The 24,889-nt window shown below is 40.6% G+C and overlaps 1 protein-coding gene across 3 annotated transcripts; it reads right to left on the reverse strand.

Annotated features, from left to right (window-relative positions):
* Positions 1-415: 415 nt before the first annotated feature.
* On the reverse strand, positions 416-24,889 carry LOC139390027 (formin-binding protein 1-like). 3 transcript variants are annotated; one of them, XM_071137136.1, is made up of 18 exons: positions 24,785-24,889; positions 23,438-23,553; positions 21,421-21,477; positions 20,339-20,486; positions 19,037-19,099; positions 18,835-18,939; positions 15,515-15,529; positions 11,672-11,800; positions 9,396-9,542; positions 7,820-8,005; positions 7,115-7,297; positions 6,685-6,699; positions 6,287-6,396; positions 6,010-6,142; positions 5,633-5,760; positions 5,130-5,266; positions 3,050-3,208; positions 416-1,765 (listed from the first exon to the last, which is right to left on the reverse strand). In XM_071137136.1, exons 1-18 carry the CDS (start codon positions 24,857-24,859, stop codon positions 1,758-1,760), a joined length of 1,914 nt encoding a protein of 637 aa, XP_070993237.1. In that variant the 5' UTR covers positions 24,860-24,889; the 3' UTR covers positions 416-1,757. The 3 variants fall into 3 exon arrangements, with proteins under 3 accessions (XP_070993237.1, XP_070993236.1, XP_070993238.1); XM_071137135.1 differs by having other exon boundaries at positions 416-3,208; XM_071137137.1 differs by lacking the exon at positions 15,515-15,529 and having other exon boundaries at positions 416-3,208.

Below are 24,889 nucleotides of genomic sequence, written 5' to 3' on the forward strand. Positions count from 1 at the left end.
CAACAATAACAAAGAGGTATTGTTCTTCTCAAAAGAAATAAACAGGCATTATTTTACTATAAAATAAATGAAAAATGAAGACACGATTCCAAGCTTTAGCATATAGTTATCACATATCACACACACCAGAGTATAATTACATCATTACTGTCAACGGTCAAGAAACAAACTTTGCTTTCACACCAGTTATATACAGTATACAGGTACGTTTTCAAAGGAACAGTACACAGTGAATTCAAAGCACAAAATACTTACAGAATACACTGAGACTTCAGTTCGCAAATATGTACTGCATCTCTTTATCAATGGACGTACGAATACTTCAATTTGTCAGTTTGAGTTGGTAACCAGCTAATGTAAAGAGAAGCCGCTCCCAGATTAACCTCGGTTAAAAGAAGCTTTAAAACATTTAAAAAAAAACAGAAGAGAGATATGAAACTGTCAGTGTCTCTCCGGAAGAGAAACGGCATGGACATATCAAGAATTCGAGGGGAAAGCAAAGTGGTCATGCATTGACAAAAGAATAATACCCCCAAAATATAAAATCACAAAACCACAGGCACAAACACAGGGTAAGAAGGAAAGAAGATCACACACCACAAATGATGAGTTAACGTAATAGAGATCGAGACAACAACCCCCCCCCCCCCCGCAGGACTGGCACAGGCAAGAAGACAGGGCAAGCATGCATGCGTAGAGAAACACAGCGCCAACCGAAGAGTAGCTACCTCCACCACAAGTAGCCAGAAAAAGAGAGAAAAAGAACAGAGAGAAGGGTGAGAGACGGAGAAAGAGAGTTGTGCGACAATCACCATGGCTACTGCCTGTGTGGGGGTGTAGCCAGAGAGAGGAGCTGTCACTCATGTGCGTATTGCAAGACAATAGGAGAGAGCAAAGGAGTGAGATCTTCGTTCAGATTGTATGCCAACCTGTAAACCTGCACTGAGTGCTCCAGTCAGGCGATTACACAATGCACTTCAACTAAAAGTCAAATTGGTGCTCAACAAATTTGTGCAGATGTGTTTCAAGCCAACAATCAGTGTAATTTATGTGTGATCAGTATATAATCTATATACCTCAAAATACATACATGGGTGTGTACAGTAATTGTGAGGCGTTTACTGTGTTGAATCCAACTGGAGAAGCAGCAACATCGCTCCAGTGCCAAGAAAAATGTATCCTTATAATGAGCTTTGTTTTCTTCCGTTTTGTCTGATTGACATTACTGTGAACATGCTTTTTCGTGACGCAGACACAATGGGTTTTTTTTCCTTCACCATGGGAATTAACCAATGGAATTTCAGCCAAAGTGTAGCGGTATTTTCCATAAGTGTTTTCCTACGGTGTAGAGTTTGTTGTGACGATAGATTGAAATGCAGGTTTAGAATAGCCACCAATGTGTAACAAGGCTGTCTCAGACTCCTCTCCCATGAAACAAGTACCGCCCCTGGGGGCCAAGGTACAGTAGAACAGCAAGCAGCCCACAACATGATACTTATCTCCAGTTAGAAAAACAAGAAGCAAGCTTGCAGAAACAATCAAGAGGAAAATGACTAGAAATGGTGGTTGCCCCGCAATGTGTGTTGTTTTTGATCCATTCAATAGAAACCCGCAATGGATTTCTGTACTGGGTCGCAAATTGGACTGCCTTGCAACTTTGTCCCTTTAGTCTGTCGTCTCTCTGACTACAGTTTTAAGAGGAGGGCGCTTTTTCGCAAGGACCTGTGCCCTGCCATCCCTGTGCGAGCCAAAGACTTTTAGGAATCTGCAATAAGAAAAAAGCAAACAAAAAAGCAAACAAACAAACAAAAATCACACAAGACATGTTAGTGGTGATGCATTAAGAGAAGCGAAAGTAAATCCATGACATTCCTGCACATTCTGACAATCATCCTGGCAGATTACGTGTGCATACAGTCGAGTCTATGCTGCTCGAGAGCGTGATTCTGAACGTCAACGGCAAATTAAAGACAGAAAACTCGAGGTTACATGTGTTAATCATTTTCAAAACAGAAATACTACCTGGTTACAATACTATGCTCATCTGACTTGACTTAATTTGTCTTATCAATTGGTTCAAGCATGCAGAACAACTCAGTATCAAATAAAGCAGGGATAGATTGATCATTATAAAACAATAAATCAATATCATGCCAATGATGGAATGGCGGGTGCATCACCATGCGTCTCAGAATGAAATGAGTGTCTATCTGTTGGAGAACACAACTGTAAACTTAGCGCGACATTCAGTAGTTTAGGCGCTTCAATGAAGCCCCTTTGTCAGATTTTGGAGGAGGGCCAACAGCTAGTAGAAGGGAATACACTCGTATGTCGTACTATTGCTAATCAAGACAACGTGCAAGCAGTGTCCTTTTCTAACTATCACATTGTTTTTTTGCTTTACTCTGTAAAAAGGCATGTCCTCTCTTTGATACTTTGAAACATGTCCACATGCAACAGCTGATTTAGTTTGCCTCTCTGCTTCGCAAGCTTACAGCAATGATGGTCGCTGCTCAAGCGCAGATATACTATGTACTGTGCATGCAACGCAGTGGAGGCTGGAAGAGCATAACCTGCATACCATGAGTCTGTCTTTAGGCATGCAATAATAGCTATTCCAAAGAGGAATTGATATGTTTAGATGCAATGCTTTCTAATATGAGAAACCGTACTGTACATATCTAAATTTGTTGGTCAAATAAATCAAGAAATTTACATTTGGTTATTACTATTAGTGCTAGAAGCAAGGTGTAGCTGATATCGACAGCGGTGTCGAGTTGGTTCTGACAACTTATCACATCCACACCTGTTCATACACACAAACAAAGACGTCTCCAAAATGAGTTTGAACGGGTGCCAGATGGTAGAAGGTAAAAAGCACAAGTACAAATGTAAATACAGTCCGTTGTTCTGCGAGTTCCGTCTCCAAAATGATTCTTGGGATATTTCGGAAACTTCAGGGGGGTTGAAATGTCAAAGAGATTTTTGTATATGTTTGTCCACCCATTGCCCATCTCATAAAATGACAATTATATGTATGTCATAGCACCTTTGGCATTTGTGTCGAAAAAGACCTTGATGTAAGATGTGGGTACGTATCCCTCTTCATCCTCGTTCCTGCGCACCCGCGTCCACCCGTCACCCTTATCCTCCTCGATGACATACAGCAGCTCCCCCTCGGCCATGGAAATGGTGCCTTCGTTCTGACCTGAGAAGGAGAGACAAGAAAGTAAAACGCCAAGTCATTGTTATTTTACAGTTGAGTGTGTTAAAATATTACGTTCACAAAAAGCCTATGCTGCACCAAGTTTGTTTGTAATCATCTAGCAATAACCTACAGTTGAAGTCTGAAGTTTACATACACCGTAGCCAAATAAATTTAAACTTAGTTTTTCATAATTCATGACATTTAATGACAAATTCCCTGTTTTAGGTCAGTTAGGATCACCACTTTATTTTAAGAATGTGAAATATCAGAATAATAGTAGAGAGAATGATTTATGTCAGCTTTTATTTCTTTCATCACATTCCCAGTGGGTCAGAAGTTTACATACACTCAATTAGTATTTGGTAGCATTGCCTTTAAATTGTGTAACTTGGGTCAAATGTTTCGGCTAGCCTTCCACAAGCTTCCCACAATAAGCTGGGTGAATTTTGGCCCATTCCTCCTGACAGAGGTGGTGTAACTGAGTCAGGTTGGTAGGCCTCCTTGCTCGCACACGCTTTTTCAGTTCTGCCCACAAAATGTATATAGGACTCAGGTCAGGGCTTTGTGATGGCCACTCCAATACCTTGATTTTGTTGTCCTTAAGCCATTTTGCCATAACTTTGGAAGTATGCTTGGGGTCATTGTCCATTTGGAAGACCCATTTGCAACCAAGCTTTAACTTGATGTCTTGAGATGTTGCTTCAATATATCCACATAATTTCTCTCCCTCATGATGCCATCTATTTTGTGAAGTACACCAGTCCCTCCTGCAGCAAAGCACCCCCACAACATGATGCTGTCACCCCCGTGCTTCAAGGTTGGGATGGTGTTCTTCGGCTTGCAAGCCTTCCCCTTTTTCCTCCAAACATAACGATGGTCATTATGGCCAAACAGTTCTATTTTTGTTTCATCAGACCAGAGGACATTTCTCCAAAAAGTACAATCTTTGTCCCCATGTGCAGTTGCAATCCGTAGTCTGGCTTTTTTATGGCGGTTTTGGATCAGTGGCTTCTTCCTTGCTAAGTGGACTTTCAGGTTATGTCGATATAGGACTCATTTTACTGTGGATATAGATACTTTTGTACCTGTTTCCTCCAGCATCTTCACAAGGCCCTTTGTTGTTGTTCTGGGATTGAGTTGCACTTTTTGCACAAAAGTACGTTCATCTCTAGGAGACAGAACCCGTCTTCTTCCTGAGTGGTATGACGGCTGTGTGGTCCCATGGTGAAGATGAACGTGGTAACTTCAGGCATTTGGAAATTGCTCCCAAGGCTGATTTATTTTGATTTTCCCATGATGTGAAGAAAAGAGGCCCTGAGTTTGAAGGTAGGCCTTGAAATACATCCACAGGTACACCTCCAATTGACTCAAATGATGTCAATTAGCCTATCAGAAGCTTCTAAAGCCATGACATCATTTTCTGTCATTTTTCAACTTGTTGGAAAGGCACAGTCAACTAAGTGTATGTGAACTTCTGACCCACTGGACTTGTGATACAGTGCATTATAAGTGAAATAATCTGTCTGTAAACAATTGTTGGAAAAATTACTTGTGTCATGCACAAAGTAGATGTCCTAACCGACTTGCCAAAATTATAGTTTGTTAACAAGACATTTGTGTAGTGGTTGAAAAACTAGTTTTAATGACTCCAACCTAAGTGTATGTAAACTTCTGACTTCAACTGTATGTAAATGGCATACATATGTGAAATTTCAGAATACGCCTCAATGAGTCATATCCTCTTTACAGCACTTTATTTTTTACCGTCAGGGAAATGTTTTAACCCAACTGTACATGAACTGTACATGGCGGAAGAAGCCCCTTCCCTGTTATTTGAACCAGGTGAGACATATGTTCTGAACAGTACAAACAAACCCAAATCTTACAACAACACGTATTTTCAGAGGGGGCATTGGCGTACCTTCGAAAGGGTAGAGCGATTTACAGGTTCCGATAGTGGGGAGTGGGTCCTCATCATCAAAGTCATCATCAAAGTCGGTGCTCCGAGATTTGAGGTGATGCTCTGTGCTATGATCCTCTGTATAGCTGCCGTCCGGGCTAACCGCATAAAGACCACAAACAGTTAAAGACCATGACAAAGACATGGATATTGTATGTGCAAACCCAAATATCATATCGTAAAAGGTTGCCTATATGGCCCTGGTGAGACGTGTGTCAAATCCATAAACCAATCCATTTAGAGCTGTGTTAAAAAGCATACATTGAGTCAATAGACAGTCCTCGTTAGTTTTATTTAGAGCATAATAAATCATGTGCAACAAGCCCCCAAAGAAGTTTCAGTCAAATCGTATAGTTCTCTGTTGTGACACACATTGTTAGCTAGCTAGTGCGAGGTTTGGTTGTGGTTTTTCAGTTTGCTGGTCCACTGATTCTGAGCTATAGTAATGAGCACATTTGTTCTACCTCTCTCGGTTGACAGGTGCACAGTTGTTGTTGACAGGTGTAGTAGCGTTGGAGTCGTACAATCCACTTTGTCGTCTGTGTGGGTCACTCTTTTCTGCTAACCTTGTCTCCACCTCCAGCAGCCAGGCCTGTGGACAGACATCAAAAGGTTTCGACTCAACAATACTTGATCTGCACATAAACTCGTGGAATATTTTTGATAGAGATCGGGAATGAGAAAGAGAGACAGATCAGGGGAAAGACAGCGATGAAAGTGTCAGACAAGGGATTCAAACCCAGATTTTAGTCTGGAGCCTGTAGTTGGCAGCACTACCCCTAGACAAACACGAAATATCTAACCAGCATTGACATAAATATTGTGTAACAGTTCAACTTACTTCATATTTCCTTGAATCCAGTTCTAACTTGTCAATATCTTGTCCGATCTCCTCTAATCGTGGGTCCACGCTGTTGGGGTCCCCCATGTGTGGGTTCTTTACGTACACGTCCTTCATTTTAGTCAGAGCATCCCTACAACACAAAATGGAACAGCTTTGTCACATTCAGAATGAACAGGCATTCATACTGAAGAGTTGATCTGTTTGTAAATAGACCAGGGTTAGTTTAAAACTTCTCATATAGAGACACAATTGGACTTTCACACATTTACTCTACCTCTGATCCACCTCTTTTTGTAGCTCCTTGTTGATGTCATTGATTTTGGCCTGGAGCTTCTTTCTCCTCTGTTCAGGAGGCAGGTGACTACAATCTTCAGGGCCAGAACCCTATGGGAAAACAAACAAACAAACAAACCACCAAACAAACAAATCAACACCCAGACATACATAACCCTATTAAAGAAGCCTAACACCATGGAGAAGTGACTTTATATTGTTTTATATATGTTTTTTTTAATGACTTTATTGACTTCATATTGTTATCATCAACAATGAGATCTGAGCGTATCTGAGCAATTTTCCTCTATAGTGATCTAGATTGTACCTGTAATGTGTGCACTACAAAACAATATAGTCATCAACCATCTGAAGAGTTAGGAAACCAGTCATGCTTACCAGCTTGAGAGAAAGCTTTCCAAGTGAGGGGAGACAATGGGACGAAAAAGACACAATGTCAACATATGTTTGAAACTTTGAAACGGAAGTATGAAACTGTACAAGCACAAGCAGCAATGAAGGGTTGTGGATATTAAGATAGATGCCATGTCAGTCTGAACAGTTCATTCACCATTGGCAGCATTATATTTTATCCACCTACAGTATGAACAAATGTTAAACAATGAACAAAATGAATACACACCATTCGTAGATTGGAAAAGAACACCAGTGCCAGAATACACACAATTTTCAAATTATTGTCTGCAGGTAGTAGGCTCGGACGGATCCCATTCAAAGGGAATGAGCAATAGCAGGAGCCACTATCAGTAGCCCATAGTCACCACATCAATGTCTTAAGAGTCAATCTGCCTGTACAAAATCAACTTACCCCGCGTGTCAGACTCCTTAAACATTGCATTTTATGTTTGGAGGTCATGAACTCATTGAGGCGGTGGGAGAGGGGCTCCTTGGGCTGCTGGGGAGACTGGGGGCCGTTGGGCACGGCACCGGGTGATGGGGAGGTAGGGGGGGGAGGAGGTGGTTGGCGTGGGGAAGCTAACAAAGACATGAGCTATGGGTAAGGGTCATGGAGCGGTATGGAACAAAACAATAAATAAAATTAGGAAAATGAACACACAAAAATGATTTAAAATAATAATAATAATGAAACGAAGGACAACAGAAAGAATCTGGTTACTAACACTTAAGACAGCAGCGATTAAAAGAGCATGTACAGAGTATGAGCATGTCATTGTGCGACGACGAGAGAACACTGCTCGAGCACGAGTTGAACGTTTAGAAAAATTGTGCTTCCAAACAAGCATTTATTTAATATTACAAAGATGTACACTCTCCAGTTTAGGCAGACGCCTGTGCCCCGTTCAGTTCACATTGTGGAACATTTCAGGTAGAAATGTCATGAAGAGAGCCGCCAGGATTCCTTATTTTTCATGTCAGAGAGACGTGTGCTCTATCTACAACATGTATTTCTGTCTGAACCTTCCACAACGCGGTGCCCCTGCCGAACTTGGCCCTGGCTATTACAGTACAGTAGGTAGAGGGCAGTATTGTGGACTGAAGGTGTTGTTCTTACCTTGTTTCTCTTGAAAGGCCATAGTTTGCCCCTGCTGTTGCTGCGGCTGGGCTTGCCCTCCCCCCGCGAGTTCAGATAGCTGGACTCTGACACGGTCCGCCTCATAGACAGACTATAGTCCTCAACTTCTACGTCGCCAGGTGGCTCGAAGCCAGACTTGAAGGATTCCACCACCTGCTTGGTATCCTGTTGGGGGAAGTGATTTCATTCATGTATAATAGATGGAATATTATGAATATTCACCAAATGTATTTCAGCTTGAAGGCACCAAACTGAACCAAATAGAAGGAAATAATTAGCACTTTAAAGTGGAAGTATTCCTCTCGAAAGCCAATGTCAAAACTGCGACATGCAAAAGGGCGATTCCACCCCAGCGGGAGCAGGAAATATTATTGGTATCTCAGATTGTTCTGGCAATTCTCACATAGAAACTTCATGGGACTTGAAATACTTTTGACATTTGCATCACAAACCAACATTATGATGGAATTGGCCATTTTAGGCCCTTTTTAGACCTAAACATGCCTTCTGTAAGACTGTGAAGTGTACATGATACAGGCAACACCTTGGTGTCATTATACTCCTTTTAGTGTGCTCTTAAAGGAGTATGTCTAGGTTATTTTATTCAACAGGAACTCCTTCTGCTGGTGATTTGTCCAATCCCAAAGGAGGGCTATGATCTGTTTTGAAGAGTATATTGTTGCAAACAATATGTCTAAAAATAAGAAAAATTAAAAATTTTATTCATATTTTTATGTTTAATAAATTAATGTTAATACACATTTTATCAGAATCTAGACATACATGCCCTCGCCATATGTTAGAGCATGTATCAAGTTGTGTTTAGGTCTAAAAAAGGCCTAAAACTCCCACTCATCATGATTTACAAAAAAATGGTTTGTGATACATACAAATCTTTTCTGCTCCCGCTGAAGTGGAATCGACCTAAACTCCCCTTTGAAGCGCAGGAAGACACAATTATAGCAAAGGCATGGCTCTTGAAACCCACCACAGAAAGCGTCTCAGAGTAGGAGTGCTGATCTAGGATCAGCTTTACCTTAGTTATAATCAATAGACAGGGGGACCTGATTGTACATCAACACTCTTAGACTGAGACACTTTATACAGTCCAGACTACAGCATTTATTTTTCACACCAGTAAGGCATATGTCAATGAATGCCCAACATCTTGATTCCTTTGCGGTATAGGATAAAACTATCATTATCGGTGACTCCGCTGTCACTATCGGTGAAAACACCCAATGACACCTGTATGCGACTTTGCATAGCAACAAATCTCATTAATGTGAAAGTAGAGACCATTAATAAAACTGCCAAAGTAAGCCTTTTGAAGGTGTGAATAATTTATGTCCTCCTATGGGCTGCTAACCCTTTACTGCTTCTGCGAATAGAACAATGGATGACGGCAATCCCATTCTCTCCACACTTTGGTATAGAAATAATGTCACAAAAATGTGCAACAGATTTGTCTGTGCACGTTCCACACAGTTTGTCACTATGTAAAATGACTGTACATAACAAGAACCATGTTATGCACAGGCACTAGGCTACTCACCATTGTTGGCTCGATGGATGCTGCTGCATTGGTCATGCCATCTAAACATTTGCTAACAATAGGTAACACTTTCCGATTGACCTCTGCGTAAGTCTTCATAGACTCGCCCACTTTCTCAATCCTTTTCTCCTCCATCTCCTGTATTTTCTGCAACAAAGAAAACATTGTTTGATTACTGTACCTTCAAATAGAATTATGAGTCGCTAATCACATACACATCAGTTATATTGTAAATAGGGTGGATGTAAGTGGATGTACTGGTAAATAATGTTTTCTCCCTGAAGCACTTTGAGTTGACCTGATTTGATTTGATTTTGAGTGCCTGCAAGTGCTACTGTATAACTACAGTGCCTTCACAAAGCATCCATACCCATGGACTTATCACACATTTTGTTGTGTTAATGCCTGAATTCAAAATTGATTAAATATATTTTTCTCACTAATCTACACACAATACCCCATAACCACAAAGTGCAAACATGTTTTTTTTTTAAATTCCAAATTGATTTAAAATGAAATACAGAAATATGTCATTTAGATATTCACACCCCTGAGTCGTTATATGATAGAATCACATTTAACTGCGATTACAGCTGTGAGTCATTTTGGGTACGTCTCTAAGAGCTTTGCACACCTGGACTGTACTAAACTGAACAAAAATATAAATGCAACATGCAACCATTTCAAAGATTTTACTGAGTTACAGTTCATATAAGGAAATCAGTTAGCAAAAGCCAACATCATCCACGACAGAGAATGGTTGATTGAATTCCATTATTCCATTATCCGTTAATGGATTTCGCCTTTGAGTTGTCTCGCTGATATGTTCTTACTCTTTCAAATGACTGCTCGACTTGAACTTGTTAAGTTGTTGTCATGCTCAGTATTATTCGGCTTTTGTTCTGTGTTGTGCTATATTTCATTTACCTACGTTTATATAGATATGCACCTCAGCTTTGACTTCGGTTTTGCACATCGGCGTTAAACTAGACATGGGCCGATATGTTGTCATTTTTAGCTAATATCGTCCGATTCCGATATGCTTACTGATGTATCGTGCATCCCTGATTTACATGTTGCGTTTATATTTTTGTTCAGTGTATATTTGCCAATATTCTTTAAAAATGTCTTCAAGCTTGTGAAGTTGGTTGTCAATCATTGCTAGACAGCCATCTTCAAGTCTTGCCATAAATGTTCAAGTCAATTTATGATGAAACTGTAACTAGGCCACTCACGAAGATTAAATGTTGTTTTGGTATGCAACTTCAATATAGATTTGGCCTTGTGTATTAGATTATTGTCCTGCTGAAAAGTGAATTTGTCTCCCAGTGTCTGGGCCAGGTTTTCCACAAGGATTTTGCCTGTGCTTATAGATGTATTCAGTTTATTTCTATCCTAAAATCTCTATAGTCCTTTCTGATGACAAGTATACCAATAACATGATGCAGCCCCACCATGCTTGAAAATATGAAGAGTGGTAGGCAATGTTGTGTTGTGTCGGATTTGCCCAAACATAACACTTTGTATTCAACACATTTTTTGCATTATTACATAAGTGCATTGTTGCAAACAGGATGCATGTTTAGGAATACTTTTATTCTGTACAGGTTTCCTTCTTTCCACTCTGTCATGTAAGTTAGTATTGCAGAGTAACTACACTGTTGTTTATTTATCCTCAGTTCTCATATCACAACCATTAAACTCTGTAACTGTTTTAAAATCACAATTGTCCTCATGGTGAAATCCATGAGCGGTTTCCTTCCTCTTTGACAACTGAGTTAGGATCTACCAATCGCTACACTTTTTCTGTGATACATAAAAAAAACTGCTGGTCTTTGTGGTTGAATCTGTGCTTGAATTTCACTACTCGATTCAGGGACCTTACAGATAATTGTACATGTGGGGTACAGAGATGGGGTAGTCATTCAAAAATCATGTTAACCACTATTTTTTTTAAACGGAATGAGTCCATGCCACTTATGATGTGATTTGTTAAGCTAATTTTTACTCCTGAACTTATTTAGGCTTGCCATAACAAAGTGGTTGAATACTTATTGACTCAAGACATTTCAGCTTTTAATTTCTTTAGGAATTTCAGAAATTCTACTTCGATATTATGGGGTGTTGTGTGTAGATCAGTGACACAAAATTGACATTTTTATCCATTTTAAATTCAGGCTGTAACACAACAAAATGTGGAAAAAGTCAAGGGGTGTGAATACTTTTTGAAGGCACTGTATATAAAACCAATCAATTAGTACTGTGAGGTTAAATACCTGAAAGATGTGAGGTATAAGGCTATAATAATGTTCATTCTGCTCCTTGTTAAACTTCTGCAGGTAGGTGAGGTATTCATTCTTGCTGTCCTCTGCCACTTGGTGTTTCAACTGGGCCTGCTGTCTGGCCTGTATACAGAGAAGAGGTTCAGAGATGGATTAACGATTCACACACCAACAAGTGGGACTGTAAACCCTGCAAAGATCCACAGAACTCTAACAAAGCACATTTCGTGTTAACACGCATAACAACATCCGGATGATTCCTCACAAAACTATAACAAAGACATTTTTGGGGGATGGGGGAAGTCAAAAGTATTGGTTAGTGTCAAGTATTGCGACACCTCAATCCATATTGAATGTTTACAATGACAAAATGATGGAAACATTGACCATAACAAACAACAACAAGAACAAAAGAAAAACACAAAAGGGCTCATTTTGCATGCACATAACCCACAAACATACAGTATGAGCACTGAGACACTGTACACTGACAGGACAAGATCTAGGTGCTGCTTCAGCAGACAGTTGAAGACTGTCTTCATAACACAAGACTCAAAGTAAACAAACAAAACTGAAGTGTAACATTTTGTATGTCTAATAGTATTCGTTGCAATCTTAATAATCTTGGTTAACCCTGAACTAAAATCTCATGTAATTGGTCAGCTGCTCGAATAAATTCTGGTTCCATACATGTTAAGAGAAGAGATGAAGAGATGCTAGAACGAGGAAAGGAACCATAATGAAGAGCTCCATTTGCTCTCTTTCCAAGTTACGGGCCCGAATGTGCCCTCCTCTTCCAAAACACCGTTGAAATCGCGATGTGTGCAAATAACCTGTGATGAAAAACACAAACACTGGAACTACTGCTGCTCGTTATCTCCCCCATCCCACTCCTTCCAGACAGATTCTAGGGTATCAGTTATATTTACGTATATATCTGTCCACGAGAGATTACAATCTCAGCGATTATGCATTTTATTTGTGTCTATATTTGTTATTTGTGTGCAGTGCCATGAAAAAGTATTTGCCTCCTTTCTGATTTTCTCTATTTTTGCCCCCTTACACTCAATAACCACCTTTAGCTGCAACGACTGCAACCAAATGCTTCCTGTATTTCATGATCAGTTTCTTACGTAACTTTGGAGGAATTTTGGCCCACTCTTCCATGCAGAACTGCTTTAACTCAGCGACATTTGAAGGTTTTCAAGCATGAACTGCTTGTTTGAGGTCCTGTTACAATGCCATTCTAAAAATTAGAATGTGTTGCTTTCAAGCCATTCTGACGTAGACTTGCTTGTGTGTTTTGGATCATTGTCTTGCTGCATGACCCAGCTGCGCTTCAAGCTCACAGACGGATGGCCTGACGTTCTCCTTTAGAATTCTCTGATACGGAGCAGAATTCATGGCTCCTTCAATGATGACAAGTCATCCTGGTCCTGAGGCAGGAAAGCATCCCCAAAGCATCATACTACCACCACCATGCTTGGCTGTCGGTATGAGATTCTTTCCGTGCAGTTCAGTGTTTGGTTTTCCCCACTGATCCAAAACACACAAGCAAGTCTACATCAGAATGGCTGAAAAGCAACACATTTAATGTTTTGGAAAGGCCTACTCAAAGTCCAGACCTAAACCTTACTAAGATATTGTGACAGGGCCTGAAACGAGCGGTTCAGGCTCGAAATCCCACAAATGTCGCTGAGTTAAAGCAGAATTGCATGGAAGAAAATTAATCCGCAGCGACGTGAGAGACTCTTTAACGACTACAAAAAAGTGTTTGGTTGCAGTCATTGTAGCTAAAAGGAGTTAAAACCAGTTATTGAGTATAAGGGTACAATTACTTTATCACACAGGGGCATTGTTTATTAAATAAATGAAATAAGTATCCAAATGTTGTGGTATTTATTGACTCAGGTTCCCTTTATCTAATATTAGGATTTGGTTGAAAATCTAATAACATTCAGTGTAAAAAAAGATGCAAAATTCAACAAAAATCTGAAAGTGGGTAGATACTTTTTCACGGCACTGTATACAATACGAGTCAAAAGTTGGGACACACCTATTCATTCAAGGGTTTTTCATTATTTTGACTATTTTCTACATTGTAAAATAAGAGTGAAGACATCAAAACTATGAAATAACACATATGGCATCAAGTAGTAACCAAAAAGTGTTAAACAAATAAATACAGATTTTAGATTCTTCAAAGTAGCCCCCTTTGCCTTGATGACAGCTTGGCACACTCTTGGCATTCTCTCAACAAGCTTCACCTGGAATGCTTTTCCAACAGTCTTGAAGGAGTTCCCACATATGCTGAGCACTTGTTGGCTGCTTTTCCATCACTCTGCGGTCCGACTCATCCCAAACCATCTCAATTGGGTTGACGTCGGCTGATTGTGGAGGCCAAGTCATCACTCTCCCTCTTGTTTAAATATCCCTTAAACAGCATGGAGGTGTGTTGTGTCATTGTCCTGTTGACAAACAAATGATAGTCCCACTAAGCGCAAACCAGATTGGATGGCATATCGCTGCAGAATGCTGTTGCAGCCATGCTGGTTAAATGTGCCTTGAATTCTAAATAGATCACAGACAGTGTCACCAGCAAAGCAGCCGCACACCATCACACCTCCTCCTCCATGCTTCACAGTCGGAACCACACACCCGGAGATCATCCATTAACCTACTCTGCGTCTCACAAAGACATGGCGGTTGGAACCAAAAATCTCTAACTTGGACCAAAGGACAGATTTCCACCGGTCTAATGTCCATTGCTCGTGTTGCTTGACCCAAGCAATTTTCTTCTTCTTACTAGTGAATCGACCATGAAGGCCTGATTCACGTAGTCTCCTCTGAAGAGTTGATGTTGAGATGTGGCTGTTACTTGAACTCTGGGTCTTCCATTCCTGTGGCGGTCCTCATGAGAGCCAGTTTCATCATAGCGCTTTATGGTTTTTGCGACTGCACTTGAAGAAGCTTTAAAAGTTCTTGAAATTTTCCAGATGGACTGACCTTCATGTCTTAAAGTAATGATGGACTGTCATTTCTCTTTGCTTATTTGAGCTGTTCTTGCCATAATATGGACTTGGTCTTTTACCAAATAGGGCTATCTTCTGTATACCACTGCTACCTTGTCACAACCCAACTGATTGGCTCAAACTCATTACGAAGGAAAGAAATTCCTCAAATTAAATTTTAACAAGGTACACCTGTTAATAAAAATGCATTCCAGGTGACTACCTCATGAAGTTGCTTGAGAAAATGCCAAGATTGTGCAAAGCTGTCATCAAGGCTAAGGGTGGCTACTTTGCAAAATCTCAAATATAAAATATATATTTCCATTATTTTCCCAATGTTTTGGTTACTACATGATTCCATATGTGTTATTATATAGTTTATGTCTTCACTATTATTATACAATGTAGACAATGATTTATTTATCCGTTATTTTACAAGGTAAGTTGACTGAGAACACGTTCTCATTTGCAGCAACGACCTGGGGAATAGTTACAGGGGAGAGGAGGGGGAAGAATGAGCCAATTGTAAACTGGGGATTAAATAAAACATAAAAATAAAGAAAAACCATTGTGTCCAAACCTTTGACTGGTACTGCATATGAATATGTTTAGATGTGTCTTCACTCAATTATCATTTGGAAATCCTGTACACACTAACCGACCTCAGCAGTTTCTTACTGTAAATACCCATTCCAAACCATAACAAGCCTTAGAAGATCTTTGGAGATCTTAATTTGAAATGATGCTCCGAGTGAAACAGACAATGTTATGTCTATGGGTATACATTGAACACAGAGACAGATCCTCACAGACCTCGTAAACCTACCTTGAGAGAGCACCGCTTTAAGACATGTTAGAAAACAAAAACACTGAGTTAGTTTCAGAGCACTACAGACAGGTTTTAGACCTTCTAATTATGTGAAAGTATTTTTTTTAAATTATTATTTATGTACTGAATAAATTACTAGACTGCAAAAAGGCTTGAACTGTAAGGAACATAGTGGTTACAGTGCATTCGGAAAGAATTTACAGATTTTTACAGATTTTGTTACTTTACAGCCTTATTCTAAAATTGATTAAATCCAATTTTTAGCTCATTAATCTACAAATAATACCCCATAATGACAAAGCAAAAACAGGTTTAGAAATGTGTGCAAATGTATTAAAAATGTCAAACTGAAATACGACATTTACATAAGTATTCAGACCCTTTGCTATGAGACTCGAAATTGAGCTCAGATGCATCCTGTTTCCATTGATTATCCTTGAGATGTTTCTATAACTTGATTGGAGTCCACCTGTGGTATATTCAATTGATTGGACATGATTAGGAAAGGCACACACCTGTCTATATAAGGTCCCATAGTTGGCAGTGCATGTCAGAGCAAAAAAACAAGCCATGAGGTCGAAGGCATTGTCCTTAGAATTCCGATCTGGGGAAGGGTGACAGAATGTCCCTAAGAACACAGTGGCATCCACCATTCTTAAATGGAAGAAGTCTGTAACCACCAAGACCCTTCCTAGAGCTGGCCGCTCGGTCAAACTGAGCAATCGGGGGAAAAGGGCCTTGGACAGGGAGGTGACCAAGAACCCGATGGTCACTCTGATAGAGCTCCTCCCATCTCCTCTGACAGCGCTCCAGTGTTTCTCTGTGGAGATGGGAGAACCTTCCAGAAGGACAACCATCGCTGCAGCACTCCACCAATCATGCCTTTATGGTAGAGTGGCCAGACAGAATCCCCTCCTCAGTAAATGGCACATGACAGCCCGCTTGGAGTTTGCCAAAAGGAACCTAAAGGACTCTCAGACCATGAGAAACAAGATTATCTGGTCTGATGAAATCAAGATTGAACTCTTTGGCCTGAATGCTAAGTGTCAAGTCTGGAGGAAACCTGGCACCACCCCTATGCTACGGTGAAGCATGGTGGTGGCAGCATTATGATGTGGGGATGTTTTTCAGTGGCAGGGACTGGGAGACTAGTCAGAATCGAGGTAAAGATGAGCGGCGCAAAGTACAGAGAGATTCTTGATGAAAACCTGCTCCGGAGCGCTCAGGACCTCAGACTGGGGCAAAAGTTCACCTTCCAACAGGACAACAACCCTAAGCACACAGCCAAGACAACGCAGGAGTGGCTTTGGGACAAGTCTCTGAATGTCCTTGAGTGGCCCAGCCAGAGCCCGGACTTGAACCCCATCGAACATCTCTGGAGAGACCTGAAAATAGCTGTGCAGCGAAGCTCCCCATCCAACCTGACAGAGATTGAGAGGATCTGCAGAGAAGAATGGGAGAAACTCCCCAAATACAGGTGTGCCAGGCTTGTAGCGTCATACCCAAGAACACTCAAGGCTGTAATCGCTGCCAAAGGTGCTTAAACAAAGTACTGAGTACAGGGTCTGAATACTTATGTAAATGTTATTTTTTTTATATATATATTTTTTTATACATTTGCATTTTTTTAATAAAAACTAGTTTTTCTTTGTAATCATGGGGTAATGTGGGGAGATTGATGAGGGAAAAAACAATTGAATCCATTTTAGAATAAGACTCTACCGTAACAAAATGTGGAAAACGTCAAGGGATCTGAATACTTTTCTAATGCACTGTATGAGGAGAAAGTTGAAGTCTCTACCTATCCACTGGTGTAAATCCCCTTTCTGATTGCCAGTTCATCTACTAGATAGCATTAGGAGATCACAAGACGTCGCTTGGTCTGGTTTGGGGTAGAATCGCTGAACGGATTTTCAAGCCTGACATCTTAAAATTACCCTCGCAATCATGGCTTTCAAGTTACCAAGATTTTTGCGTACAAGGTAAAGTGGCTCGACAAGGAAATTCATTGCTGTACAATGACCATCAGGGTGTATTCTTTCCAGGCATATTACATGTTTGCATTTTTGGTGACTTGACCTACATTGCATACTCTATGAATATGACCATACCGCATTGTTTATGCCCTTTATGGAGGGGTGGTGGTGGGGTGGGGGGGTTCTTATGACATTGTCAGCAGTAAGATTTGAGTTTTATTTACAAACAGACAAAGGCTGTAGCTTTCAAATGATATGTCACTTTCTATTTACTGACACATTTGTTTCGTTGGGGGGGGGGGGGGGTCCAAAACAACCAGAGTTTGGTTATTTGATTTTGTTTATTTTAGTTCATATTAGCTTCATGAGATTCTTGACTTGTGTACAGTAGTAGGTGGTGCATTTCACAGCGCGAAGTCAATTGCGCCTGAGGAGGTTTGCAAACGTTTTGCATCTTTATACAGATACAGGCAACTGTGCAATGTCAAAATATCATGGCCAAATGAACTGAAATCAACTCAATGACCTGGTTTGAAGTTACTTAAATGTGATTTGGCCAAATATTTGTAACATTGCACATTTGCCCCACCCCCATCTGTCCCATATATTTTTGGTTAGTGGTGTGTTAAATTAGCTGGATTAGTAGTGGTTGTTTAATAAACTCTAAACAGTAGATTACAGTCTCTAGACTACTGTCAGGGTAAGAAATCATCAAGCTCTTAAGGTCTAAAATACCAAACTTATCAAAGTAACAACATTCTAGGGAAGTTCTTTCACGACTGGCAGAAAGCTAGGGCGATGTTGATATCAATCTTCCTGAGCTCAGGGATGTTGCATGTTGACACTACTGTACATTGAGTTACCTTTGTTTCTACAGTACATTGGACAGATCAGATACCTGATAAACATGTCAAAGTACTATCACTGTTTTTTGCAATCAATACTGAAATAATAGTACAGTTTTTGGAATCAGCAGTACACTAGCACAGTAACACAGCTTGGTTACCATCTGAGGCATTACATTTAGAGGGAACAATGAGAAAAGCCCATAGCTGGAGCTCCATGAAGCACTGTACCACTGTCTACCAGCAGTGATTCATATTTGGATCCAAACCAACTTCCAACAGGGCCACAGCACTCTCTTGTCAGTGAAGCTGTTGCCACGCAAACCATGCTTACAGCTTAATGAGTGGGTGAGTGGTGACTAAGAGTAGCTGCACTTTTACACACACACGCACACGCACAGACACACAGAGACAGGCAAGGCATTCGCAGTCACCCCCCCACGCACACACACACGCACCCACACACACTGCTACCCATTGTCAGTCAATAACTTACTTTTTCGACGTCTGCTTTGGTCACATTGATGTCAGCATCAATCTTGTCAAAGTACTGCTGGGCTCGGTCCGCCTCCTTGCAGTCTCTCTCAAATCTCCGTTTACTCTGAGGAGAGGCAATTCACAAGTCAAGTTGGAATGGTTCAGTCGCATATCGTTCATCTCTTCAATTACTCAAACCTACTCATCAGGAGGACACTTACGGATTCCAGTTGTTTCCAAGAATTCTCAATGTGTTGCTGAGCTCTGCGGCCATCATGGAAATGCTGGGTAAAAAAAAAACACATCAGAAAATAAGTTAAAACACTTAAAACAGTAGTAGAATAATTTCTGGTTTGACCTCTTGAACAATTTAGTATCCATAACTAGACAGTCAAGGGACTTGTAAATCTCTTACGGCAGCTCTTACGATACTCCTTATGATGAATAATAAAGCTAGACAAAACACACAATGTCCACAACAAAAAAGGCGTAAAATCCACTACTTAGCCTTTGCATTGAAGTGAAACTACTGAGCCAAAACTAAACTAACTTGTGACTTGATGATGTGCATATTCTTGACTGATTCAATGCTGCTCACAGCGTATAATACGACTTTCAAGGGAATTCACAGATGAAGACTCAAAGGCACTTCTGCTTTTGTTTTAAGTTCAATTCAAAATATAGGAGCAGTAAATATTAATGTGATGTACAAAGCTTATGTTCAATGCCTGGTTGCATGACCTCATTTAACTTACACCATGTTCTGGTTGGGAATTGAATGAATGAAAAAGCATACATTGGAGTGAGCTATCGATGAAAGCTACCTTTACTACACGTTAGAAAATAAAAACAATCCGACATGAACGGCAGTCCAGATTTTTTTTATTTTTATAAAAGTAAGAGGTATTAACTCTTCTCGCACTGAGCTGAGCCATCGTCAAAGACATGCTGTCAGACAAAAGGCCACAACCAACGCCTTACAAAACTATGTGTGTGTGTGTGTGGGGGGGGGGGTACATTCCACCCCCCCATCATATTAGTTCCAGCCACCAGCTCCAGACAGAGACCTGGTTGAGGCTACTATGGATTGGTGGGGGGAGTAGGGTCAACATGTTCCCAATCCATTGACCTGGATACTTGACCCAGTTCCATCCCTGGGATGTATTGGATGTGGCGGCATACAATTGTGAGCAACATCATAACAGATTCTCAGCTTGATCCCTGGCTGTGTGGTACCGAGTAATGACAATCACCAATGACATATTTGCATCTGTTCCAGCAATTGCATTTGCTGATTTGATTTTTGGGAGTGGGGATGAAAAAAAATTTTAAACATTTTTTTTGGAAGCATCGAGACGCCACTGGTTGACCAGGGATTGGCTGGTTTGGCTCAGATCATGTGATATCAATAATCTCTGCGTATTCTAGCCTCAAAATAGTTTTGAGCCGCCAATGAGCATGATCCGGGAGAGTACAATTCATGACTAAGTGAGCGATGCGCAGGAAAGGGGATTTTTTTTTACCGATTTCCTCTCTGCTTTCAGCTCCTGGATATAGCGTGTCAGCTCACAGATGATATGAGTGGTGAGATTCTCAGCGATGACCTCGTGTTGTCCGGCATAGTCGTTCAGCTCATTCAGGGTCATCAGGAAGGCCCGACAGGATGTATACCTGATAACAAGACGAGAGGTGACCACAAAACGTGTTTAAAAACACTCACTTATTTCACATTTAATTACTCTAATCACAACTGCAGGTAGCCTAGTGGTTAGAGTGTTGGGCCAGTAACCGAAAGGTGCTGACAAGGTAAAAATCAGTCGTTCTGCCCCTGAACTAGGCAGTTAACCCACTGTTCCCCGGTAGGCTGTCATTGTAAATAAGAATTTGTTCTAAACTGACTTGCCTAGTTAAATAAAATATTTTTTTTACAAAAACAACTGCTTTTTACTATGCATCCTGAGAAATATTAATGTAATACTGTTACTGGCGATCGTAAGGAATGTTTGCATCATATTTATTATCATAGGAAGTAATTAATAGGTACTATTATGTTCTCTTTCTTTATCAAGAGAGAATATTGCCGTGAATATTCAAATTATATAATTTACTGACCACTTCGACAGTGTCTTTAAATGATAGGACATGCATAGAATTAGATTTTTGTGATTTCGTGACTAAGAGGGGAAAGAAGACACAGATAAAGCCCTCATCCGGCAGTACTTCCTTCAAAGGCTTCCTCCATTGCCTTAAGAAAAGTCTCACATTTTCTTTCAAAAGGTCACTCTGTTCATGTGTCTTGGAACTGTCCAACTGCTTTGCACATATTATGAAGGATAACATCTTGATGATAAGACAATCCTTGTGGAAAAACCCTTGGCTTTAGCTACACAGTGTTCTCCAGGCAGAAATGGAGTGTTTCGCTGCAAGCCATGAAAGTGCAGCCTTGTTAATCTAAAACAGCTATTTTTACCCACTAACAGCCGGTAATGAGTGGAGATGGTATATGAATTACATGACTGTACAATCATCACAAAAATAATAGCCACATTCATGTGCACGGTCAACCTGATACTGTGAACATTAATCCTTGATGCATTTCACTCACTTGTATTCGTCTTCCTCTCTTGAGTTTTTCTTAGGCTGATATTTTTTAGAGAGGTTTCTGTTAGGGAATGGGAACAAATTTCAGTACAGGCGTGGAAAACATACAGTACACTGTAAATCAGGGACTGTGGAGAAATACAGAGGGAGATGTGTAAACACAAATATTGTATGTTTGTGTACTCATGGGAAAGGGACGCCCAGTGACAGGGTATCAAAAGTACAAGCTGATTGACGGATACTCTTCTGTGTACCTCTGCATCTGGGCCTCATATGTACACATCTCTAAAAACAACAGAGTGATTTGACAAGAAAAAGCAGCATTAGCGGGGCAGTATCAGGAAGTCATCCCTTAGCTGTAATGTAAAACTCAGGATGATTCAGCCAACTGGAGATAGAACCTACACTTACTATGAAAGCATAACGGCAAGATTCCCCTTTGAAATATCATCATACTATCTGTACAATGACGCTTATGAAAGAAAAAACGATAAATATTACATTTGTAATTATACAGCCTCTGAGCGGACTATCGTGAGCAGAAACTGAGGCTAGAATAATGACACAGCGGTAAAAACAATCTCCACCTCTGACTGGTAGCCTCCACTGGTAGCCTCCACCCCCTGTGCTCTGATCCACACCATCTATTCTGATGTGTTGCTAGGCAGATTGCCAGCCGCGCCAGCCGCCTCTTTTTGTCTGCTTGCAGCCACATGATAAATCTGGATCCTGACACCACAGCGCATGGCACAAATCCCATACGCCCAGATTCATGTTAACACTTTGAAAATAAAATGACTAACAAGTCCCTAGCTGTCTTTTTGCTCTAGTCTTTTTAAGCACCTGCTTGTCTTTTGGGGCTTTTTGCATCATTTGGAAGGCTTAATTCCTCCATTCAGTGTCCAATCTGTGCGTTCCATAGTCTGGTTTGTTTAGTCTACGGTTGCCTTAATCAATATACTACATCAACTGTACTATCAACTAACATATGTAGAGAAATTAAATCTATTATGGTTGGTGATGAAAAAAAAAACACAATTTAACAAAACACTTCACATGCAACTTAAAATGGCGCCATTATCAATGATACTGGCTGGAGAACAAAACACACCCAATGAATAATCCAGTCCAGAGCTGATCGCTGCACTATTGCTGAGGCAGAAAACCTCTTGATATGATCTCCAGAAACAAGGTTGATGATTATGCATGCAGGGATTTGCTGCTGTGTATTCCTTGGTGAGTGCACAGCAGACAGTGATCCAACTCATCCACTGTCCCCGGGGACTGCTCTGTCAGAGACTATCACTGTCTGGCAATACCCCCATATTATACAGTGGGAAGCTCCCAAGACCATTGGAAGAAAACGAATGTGGGTCATTGCTGTGGATAACCTAGTAACCATGGTAATGCGTTGCCTACCCGGCTTACACTTCCGGTTGCACGTAGTTGGAGGCCTGTATGTATCTGTATTAATCTACTTCACTTTGTTGCTACTTGCTACATAAACCACCACCTTTGGGTAGGCCTGGTTACATTCACCTCCGAATTTAGAAGTTTGCTTTGAAGTGGGCTGAAATTCATACATGACATTTCTTTAAATGTTTTATTTTACCTTTGTTTAACCCGGGGGTTATTGAGAAGGCATTCTCTTTAATTACGACAACCACCTGAACAAGACGGTGCAGTGATACACTAGAGACAGCTGACACATGTACCACTGGACCCTCTTGCTCTGGTGTATGCATGTCTGAAATGTATATGAAAATGTGGATACCAGAGATAATTTTGTCACTTGTGAGCATCACCTTATGACATGCGTTGCACTTGAGTGTGGCATGACTTGGATGACATTGGTGATGCAGGCTCTGTAGTCTTTTATCAAAGTTACTGAAATTGACAAAACATACCGAAACGTATGTTTTAGTCGTACTGTAGGCTTCTCCTACTGCAACGCCGCAGCCATGAGAGACATGACAATATCAAAATGGGAAGTGAAGAGGATACTGTTTTCCCAGCCTTACCTGATTTGTTTTGCATAGCTGATTTCAATTTCAGATCTCTCCTTAACAAACTTTGTATACCTCTCCACAAACTCAATGCCCCAGTGGGTGTGCTTTTCCAAGTTGTCAAACTGGTCCTATAAGAAAAGAGATTAAGAATAAAATAAGAATACATGATCAAAACAAAGCCATATCCTCAATTTAATTCCCAAACTCACATCCAGTAACTAGACCAGGTTACACCACCTCTGATGTGTATTTTCTTCCTAATTTATTTTGCAGCCAAGAGGCAATGTTTATGAAAAATGTATAGAAATGAGCTATTATGGTTCAATTAGAGAGGGATAGAGTCTAGAACAGTCTTTGTTGAAACAGTATGTCTGTTGCAACAGTGGGCTAACACTTCTGCACATTTTATGTAGGCCTACAACCTAAACTACAGGAGGCAAATTGGGAATATAATAAGACTATTGGCATTCAGTTGGTGAGGTGTAATAGTATATGTTGTGAACTCAAATTAACATATGTAGTGGCGGGTTACGTTTGCATCTCTGCAATGCATAGCCTATTTGTGCACACCTGTAGGCATAACATTAAAAAAAAAACTGCCCTCTTCAACTATAGGCATTGTTTCCATTTCCAAATAAAAACTAATTCCATGACGTTACGCATATTTAATGCATTATTTTAGACGTCACTCTCTCTGATATTTGCAATAGGCCCTTCTATGTACGGAAAAAAACGTAGTGTGAGGATCCATTCAACCTGCTGGCCCTGTTCGTCATTGTTCTTGCTTTAATAGCTATTTCAGCTATAATGTCAATTAAGGCAGACAACGGAGGAAACCCATTCCCAAATGCGTAGCCTACAACACCGCTCTCGGGGGCAATGCTTCAAATTAAACGTTACTAGAGTCGCTGTGTAGCTGTACGTGCACAGTATGGACCCCATTTGCAATGGCTTAGTGATTGTAATAGGCTAATGGGGTAGGATATTGAAAACAACTAGCCTATTGCTTCTAACGTAGGCTGTATGGCGGGATAGATCTTGAGGTTAAAAACAAAAGTAGGCTATATTAATTAGTGACTGTAAAACAGATGGGTTAGCCGACCGTGTCGTCTAGGCGACCCAGTATAGAATCGGCCACTATGCCTCCGATAATAAAGGCTGCATGCACGCGCAGAGAAGCATCATGGCAGCAGGAGCTTTAAGCTCGCTACCTTTTTGCAAGACAATGCCATCCACATGTCGTTTGTATCGGAACAGATCAAAGGTTGTCCATCAAATTAAAGCAATAGTTAAAACATGTTTCATTACTAATATATTTGCGCCGCTATCACTCGGTCGTGCTTCCGCGGTTCTACTTACCCACAGCTCTGTCCCCCATCTGCAACTCATCGTTTCAGTGCAATTTCTTCCAAATGATCCACGATTTCTATGCATGCGTCCAATTATATTATTCAGGCCTGTATC

This window comes from Oncorhynchus clarkii, chromosome 30 (assembly GCF_045791955.1).
Source record: "Oncorhynchus clarkii lewisi isolate Uvic-CL-2024 chromosome 30, UVic_Ocla_1.0, whole genome shotgun sequence".
Lineage (NCBI taxonomy): Eukaryota > Metazoa > Chordata > Actinopteri > Salmoniformes > Salmonidae > Oncorhynchus > Oncorhynchus clarkii.